Source organism: Brachyhypopomus gauderio, unplaced genomic scaffold, assembly GCF_052324685.1.
Source record: "Brachyhypopomus gauderio isolate BG-103 unplaced genomic scaffold, BGAUD_0.2 sc211, whole genome shotgun sequence".
NCBI classification, from domain to species: Eukaryota; Metazoa; Chordata; class Actinopteri; order Gymnotiformes; family Hypopomidae; genus Brachyhypopomus; species Brachyhypopomus gauderio.
The window spans coordinates 156,137-164,048 of record NW_027507032.1 but is presented as its reverse complement, the minus strand read 5'-3'; the positions used below and the strand labels follow the sequence as shown (position 1 = coordinate 164,048).

At 40.1% G+C, this 7,912-nt stretch overlaps 1 protein-coding gene across 1 annotated transcript; it reads right to left on the bottom strand.

Moving 5' to 3' along the window:
• Window positions 1–356: 356 nt before the first annotated feature.
• On the bottom strand, window positions 357–5,145 carry LOC143502786 (uncharacterized). The gene is made up of 2 exons (XM_076995500.1): window positions 4,592–5,145; window positions 357–4,380 (listed from the first exon to the last, which is right to left on the bottom strand). The coding sequence occupies exon 2, from the start codon at window positions 3,259–3,261 to the stop codon at window positions 358–360; it is 2,904 nt and encodes a 967-aa protein (XP_076851615.1). The 5' UTR covers window positions 3,262–4,380; window positions 4,592–5,145; the 3' UTR covers window position 357.
• Window positions 5,146–7,912: the final 2,767 nt, after the last annotated feature.

Sequence of the window (7,912 nt, the reverse complement as noted above, 5' to 3'; positions counted from 1 at the left end):
TCCTCGTGCTCTTCCAAGGTTTCTGAGAAGATGATGAGATCGTCCAGAAAGACGATGACTTCTCTCAGATTGAGGTCTGACATACACTTCTCCATGAGCCTTTGAAATGTGCTTGGGGCATTGGTGATCCCTTGCGGCATACGGTTCCACTCCCAGAATCCTAATGGGCATACAAAAGCTGTTTTGTGTTTGTCTGCTTCTTCTAGCTCTATCTGATAATACCCTGACTTCAGATCAAGAACTGAGAACCACTTGGACCCTGTCAGCACAGAAAAGGTTTCCTCCAAATGAGGTAGAGCATATGCATCTTTCACTGTTTGCAGATTGAGTTTACGGTAATCTACGCAGAGCCTTACTTCACCGTTTTTTCTTCCTGACTACAACAATAGGGGATGAAAAGGAGGACTCAGACTCTCTGATTACTCCAGACTCTAATAACTCTTCTAAATGTCTTTTAACTGCATCAAAGTCCTGAGGATGTATGGGTCTAGCTCGCTGTTTGAAAGGAGCTTCATCAGACAACTTGATGCGATGTTTCACTTGGTTTGTGTGTCCAAAGTCCAGGTCATGGTGAGCAAAGATTTCAGGCATAGCTCTCAGTTTGCACTCTATCCTTTCTCTCCACTCAGTTGGGATAGGTGAATCATCAAAGTCGAACTTGATATTTGCATCTGTGACAGAGGCTGTTATAGGTAAGGTATCACTGGGCAGGATTTGTTGCAGTGCATGCAATTCAGCAAGAACTCTGTTAGGAGTTAGAGTGATATCATGGTCTGTCTCATTCCTCAGCACAACAGGCAGCTTAGCATGAAACTTGTCAGGCAGAGTAATCAGGCTGTTGGTCACAATGAGGCCACCAGGAAAAGAAGCTGTTGAGGGTGACTCCAGAACAACCCAGCGGTCGGCACCTCTGTGGTTTACAGATCCCTCCACAATAGAGCTCTGGCGTGCCGGGATGACCTCGGGTACATTACTGTGAAGCCTTACGGTGCCTACTGTGCAGTTTTCAGTTTGTTTATGTCTCATTTCCAGTGTTTTCAGGACCATTTTATAGCCATGATGCGGTGACTGATGGTTGAGCCGATTCCTCTCAAAATGCTTCTCATACAGGACATCCAAGGTGTTTGTTCCTATCAGCAAGGTGGGTCGTGTGGCTTCGCTGATGTCTGCGACAACTAAGGCTAGGGTAGGAACTTCCACAGCTGTACCTAGAAATTCTTTTGGAAAAGTGATATTCAATTCTACATAACCTGAATAAGGAACAGGCTGTCCATTAGCTGCTTCTACTTCTAGAAGATCACCAATAGGGTTACATCTCAGGGTTGGCTGATGTGTCTCATGAAAGGATTGGGAAACAGTTGTCACCTGTGACCCTGTGTCAAGCAAGCAGTTGTATGTCTGTCCATTGATTACCACTTTAGAAGTACACTTGGTCCCTACGAGACCTCTTGGTAAGTTACCATATGTTTTGGTCTGCGTGGTTTGGTTATTTACACTAGCCCTGGTAACATTAGGGTTCTTAGTTCTCTGTGAGATTGCCGGGTTCACTGGATTGTGTTCTCTGTCCCAAGCATGCTGCTTCTCAATCAATTGCTTCTTTTTAGTAGCTACTAGGGAAGGATTGGAATCAGCTGAACAAAATACAGCAGTATGTCCGTCTTCCCCACAGCAGAAACAGTACCATGGTCTTGGCCTTTGACTGGGCTCTCGGGGTGCACTTATCTGTGTTTCTTGTGTCACTGCTCTGTCTCTTTTCTTGTTTCTCATCTCTGACAGCATTGCAATGGGTTTCTGTGGCTCTGGAACCATGTTGGCAACTTGACTCTGTAATTGGGCCACTTGTTGTCTCAGCTCTAAAATAGCACCGCCTGAGTACTCAGGGCATTTTGGCTTCGGCTTTGACACTTTAAGTTGCCCTTGCAGGTCTTTGATTTGTTTCCTTAGGCTGTTAACCTCAGTACTAAGGGATTCTTCTTCTTGGCTTATGTCACAAGTCTCAGCCCTGACAGCATGGGAACTGGCACGAAACTTTGCATTACCAAGATGCTTCTTCATTCTCACGTCTTTGGCAATGTGTTTATCTTCTTCCATACGAAGATGGAACAAAAGCTCAGAAAAGGAAGGTGGGTTGTTCCTCTTTTGTTCCAGCTGGAGATCAGCAAGTAACGCATTATCCCAACATCCACGGCAGAACTGGCGTAACAGGTGCCTGTTCATTTCGCTGGTGGGTAAACTGCCTTGTTTGATCACTTTACTTAAGACAATGTAGAGCCTTTGGAGGTATTCAGATGGCTTTTCACCAGCATCCTGTAGAGTATTCAAAAATCTAGCAAAGAGCTCGTCGCCGTCTTCGACAGTGGCGTAAGCTGAGTCAAGTAGATCAAGATACGCTCTTGGGGAAGCCTGTGGTCCCAGATGCTTTACTAGATTAGCTGCTGGAGGCAATAGACTATCAAGAACTCTTCTAGATCGACACAAGTCTGACATTGCAGGGTCTTGCAGAAGTAGCTCAACATTGTTTCTCCAAGTCTCATAATCTACCTCATTGTTAGGATGGGGTTTCTTTCCTGAAAAGACTCTGAGCCTTACTGGGGCATTTGCAGATGCTGCGGTTTCTCCACTCCTTATAACATGTTCAACAACAACTCGTTGGATAGCAGGTGGGTTCAATTCCTCAGGTGTGAGCACCATATTATGTCCCGATCGTCTTTCTGAGTTCATCACTGGGAAGCTCTGAGAATGCGTTGGTGAATGTGGATAAGCTGAAGGCACTTGATTCATAGGTTCTGCCTCACATAAGCTGGAATCATCTTGGATTCGGTCAGTTTGGTTGTCTTCTTGAGATTCCATTGTTTCACGGCATAGGGAGAGTTGCTCTTGTAAAAGTTCTACTAGTGGTTTTCTGCTCTGTGCTGCTAGCTTTTGAAATTCTGCTAGGAACCAGTTTGCATCAGTTTTTGTGGCTGAAGGCATGTATACACTTGCCAAAGCAGTTATCTTGTAGGAGACATCTTTTTGCCTTGAACTACGGTAAGTAAGGGGCAGCAAAGGTCTTAGAGTTCCGAGAGCTAAAGAGCTTTTAAACTCGATTATTGCACTTTTGTGAAAGGCTGACGTGGGGTTATCAATATGAAGTACCCTTCCAATGTAGCCATGCTGCTCTAAATAGTCAGATAGTTCTGTATCTATCTCTGTCTCAGTTAAACCACTAACAAGAACTGAGTTAGCAACTATAACTGCTTCTTGTTCTACAATCTCCATGGTGAGTATACGCTTTGAGTACTGATTTAGATCTAGCTTTTGCTTAGCTTACTTCTGTAGTTTATAGGTACGTGTTCTAGTTATTTGGTCTCACTGCTTTCAGTTTTTATTGCTCCTGGCTGGGCTCGCCAAGTTTTATGTAGCGCTTTAGACACGAATGGGTGATAACGTACAGTAAGGTTACCTCAATTGACAATAGGGATAACACCAATGGACCAGTTAGGTTCGCTCGGGGAGCAAGTACATGGAAGAAATGAGACCAGGGATTGTTGAAATTTTAAAATGTATTGAAAGTTCTTTTTGTAAGATCTTTGAAATAAAACAAACGATCTTTAAACAAAACAGGTGTTCACAAAATACAATTTTCACAGAAAGTAAAAGAATATGAATGATCAACCCACAGGTAAATATGCACCTTTACTCAGTTTCACCTTTTACTTTGAGTTAAAGTGTTAATCAGGTCTAACACATATTTCTTTCTTTTAGATGTATTTACTCAACCTCTGTAAGTACTTATTATTATTATGGTATATTTGCAGCTATTTTATCAACTAATTAATTAATTTATCCTTCTAGGTTCCCTTTAATTTAGGAGAAGTATTACGGTAAGTATTATATTTATTATCTTGGTAGGCTAGAGTTTAGAAATTTATTCTCTGTTTAAGAAGTTAGTTCAGGATTAGTTCTATGTTAGATTAACCTTTAGATTATTTAACCCAAAAACCATGAGTTTTACAGAACCATGAACAGTTACAGTAAAACAAAAAAAAACCAATAACCTCTTGTTTTCTTTCCACAGTTCTCAAATCTACAGAAATAAAATAACTTGTTCAAAACAATTAAAATGTCCAACTTCTTGTTTCAGTGTCTAATATTTTTTTCTTCCAGAAAAAAAAATGCTTTTGAATCAAATTTCAGTTCATTCAATTACCAGTGTCCGTGTGAGTGGAAACTGCTCAAGAAAATATTCCAAAGAGAAAATATACTCAAAGTTTACTCGTGTTGTCCGATACGGGCTTGGCTCGCCATCTTGACACCCACTCAGTGCACCGGCCGTGTGCAGCTGAGCGATGTGAAGAGAGTTCTTGAAGATAAATCAATCCCAACCAAAAAACTGACCTGTTTACATAAAACAGCGTCTGAGTAACTCATATCATTTCTACAGTTCACTTAGCAAGATTAGCTTAGCTTAGCTGCTTGTGTTACATTCAATAGGATTAGTTTAGCATAGCGAGTAGCGCTAGCCGCTAAGCTAATTAGCGATATTTCATAGCTCTATTTACGTGACAGTTTCAATCAAAACACGTATAAAAGTGTGTTTAACACTCACCGAATCCACCCCGGTGTTCTTACACCGTATATTTTGATGAAACCTGGTTCAAAGTTCTCCTCCGTCTGCAGATTACCTAGGGCTAACTTAGAAAGTTTGGAAAGCTCGCAAAAGGATAAACTTCCTCCGTTTACCCTACTTTAGAGACGTCCTAGGTTCACTAGGTTCAGCGACCGTACTCAGCTATGATTAGAAAAGCTAAATCCTAGCATTTTCTAGGTTTAATACTCTTAGGTTCAGAAGTGCTCTCTCTATCTCTCACACAGAAGTCGTTCTGAGTATCCGAGCACTGCCCACTCCTCAACATAACCCGCTTCCGTCTCGCGGAGCAGTATGATTGGCTGCTGTTTAGCGCTCTTTCATTCTCTGGGAAACTGGTTGGCTACTTTTTTAGCGCCTTGAACCCTCTGAGAACTGATTGGCTGCATTTTTTTCCTTTTTAGCGCCTTAAAATCTATTATTTCTTTTCTGAAATAAATTAAGTTTCTCTTTTTTTTATTTTAACCTCTGTCTGGAAGAGTTTTTAATCTATTGGTGAATTATTTATACTATTTCAGAATAAATATAGATTATAATTATTATTTGCATTCTCCATTAATCTACTTTATCAGTGTCTGTGACCCATTTAAGACCTGGGTTACATAAGGTTCAAATCTGCTGAGCCTAACGAACTTCAGAAAGATGAACGGGAACAATAAACAGGTCCGCCACCTTCTGGCACCAGTTACACACGTTACAATTGTATATGCTTTACAAATAAATCACATGAATGGCATTTCCAATTTCTTTCCACCTTCATTTTTATTGATCACTGGCCAAAACGCCAACTTATAAAAGTAGTAATGTCTGTGGTAAATTCCATCCAATACGTGAGTAGCTAGCTAGCCTTTTGGCTAACGTTAAAACGTAACAAACCTTACAAAAATCCATTACAAAAGTACAAGGTAATGTGATTATATCTATTGATCTGTTACTACAACATATAAACATTTTAGGTTAATATTTTGAGGTTTGTTAAAGACCAGTTGTTAATGTTACCTTGAAATCGCCAGTAAATAACTGTAAAAAGTAACGGATTTCTTTTTAATTTAAACTCCTAAATGCGCGAGGCAACTCGCTCGAGCTTTTTATGTAGGCTCACTTTTGTATCATAGTCAATTGATTGTATTTAACATAATAGTTATACATAAATATTATATATAAACAAATATTTTGATAATACATACATTTTCTTATACGTGTCTACATTAAATAATGTATAATAATATGGATTTATTACAGTTCACAGGCTGCACCATTGAGGACATGGAGTTTTAGGTTGACGGAGTCGAGCAAAAGTGTTTATCGCCCAAAAGACAAATTTTCTCATACCGCTTTACTCAACATTTAGAAATGTTCATTAATATAAAAAAAACAAATATTATGTATCATGTACATTTCTGTACCCTTCTTAGACGTCTCCGTGACGTTGAAATTCCGACGTTCAAGTGTTTAACTGCATATCGACGTCCAAGTGGGGTCATAGTTAGACGTCCAAATAACGGACCTAGTTTGCACGTCGAGTAGAAGTCCAGAATTGGTCTTGGACCGACGGACGCAATATAGACTTGATCTGCACGTCCATAAGACGTCTAATGTTTAGTGGGTTCAAGGTCCATTTCAATATTTTCCAGCTTGATAAACATAATTCAGTTAAATATTCACACGCCGCGAGCGGCGCGAGGGTCCGCGCGGCGAAAATTACGTAATCGCTGAGGCTCCGCCCGTGCGCGAGTGCCTCGCGCGGTCGTGCACCTGTCGAATTTTGTAACTTCGCGCGTGCGCTGCGCTTCAGCGCGATCGACAAGGTCATGTTTGCAGGGTTCATACACCTATACAAGGTGGAATTAAAGCACTTGTACGGCACTTTCAAGGTCCATTTCAATATTTTCCAGCATGATAAACATAATTAAGTTAAATATTAATACATATACTCGAAATGATTCAAAATAATTCGCTTTTTTATCACATTATTTGATGGTTGTTTATTTTCAAAACGCTCAATCTTAACGTCTTCACGTTCTCTCATGTTTCGTCCTGGAATTACAAGAGGCTCGTATTTGTTAACGTAATTTCAACATTTTAATGTACTTTAGCCTAAATTCCAGCACTTTTCAAACCTGAAACACAAAGCAACATTAAAATGCGTCAGGTAAATGTTCATGAATATATATACAGATAAAAACGGTCTGCAAGCGAGTTAAATTTAATTAGTGGTCGGCCGTTATCGGCGTTAACGGCCCACCACTAATATATATACACATATTCACACGCACGCACACACACACAGCATAATTATATATGTATGTGTCTGTGTGTCCTCATTATTGCTGGCTATAAAATCGCATCACCGTGTCATACTTTAATGTCCTGCACTGATGAGCTGCGCGAGCCTCAGAATTGTTCGAATGGAGGCTGCGTTCGAATACAATTACAAGTTTGTTAGCCACCTAGCTCTCTCATATTTTTCCTTGTTCTTTCCTTAAGATTTTTTCGCATTAATAAAATGTTTGCCTACGTACAATACATCGAAGACGGAGTAAAAAATATTGTACATATTAAAGACATCAAAAACTTTGACCCAAAAAATACAGAAGACTATTCTGCAGTACACGCATACTGGATTCTGTGGAAAGGGGAGTTATTCGCTGGCCAAATCTTGATGCTAAAAGGTAAGTAGCTAACGTTTTTATAATACAGAATAATAGTATATCGTATAATAATAACAATTCAACATTTTGTTTGACGTACGACGTGAGTTAAACTTGTCGCTATCTGATACAATTTGGCTACAAGTTACCCGAACCGGGATCTACAAAACATTACCTGTCGCAGCGATCAAAATCGTCCGTGGTCTGTTCATTAAATGTTACTTTGATCTGTCTGTATGAAGCTGTCTACACTGTCAAGACTGGATATTAGTTAGCAGGTTGTGCTACTCGTGTTACCATTAAGAGGGTTACTCAGCAACATCATCTACGAACCTAATAAGACCTAATAAGCCTTTATATAGTTAGTTGTGTCGCGTGCGGTAGCCTGGCGACCAAGGACCACCTTGCTCGTTAAAATATATTTATAAAACAAAAGACTTACCTTCTGCACCAACAGCCGATGCAACATCCCATGCGTTGTCTTTCATTTTTTACATTCTTATAATTAGTCTGGTCTGAGAATCATATTAGTTGATCAAGTTTAAAAGGGCACGATTTAACCGAAAGGCTGCCTTCTACCTGTTCTTGGGTAATACTTAACTGAGAATGTTGGTGGAGAACTTTTCACTTC

Coding starts and splice junctions, on each gene's coding strand:
- LOC143502786 (XM_076995500.1), bottom strand. CDS start 3,261: ATGGAGATTGTAGAACAAGAAGCAGTTATAGTTGCTAACTCAGTTCTT.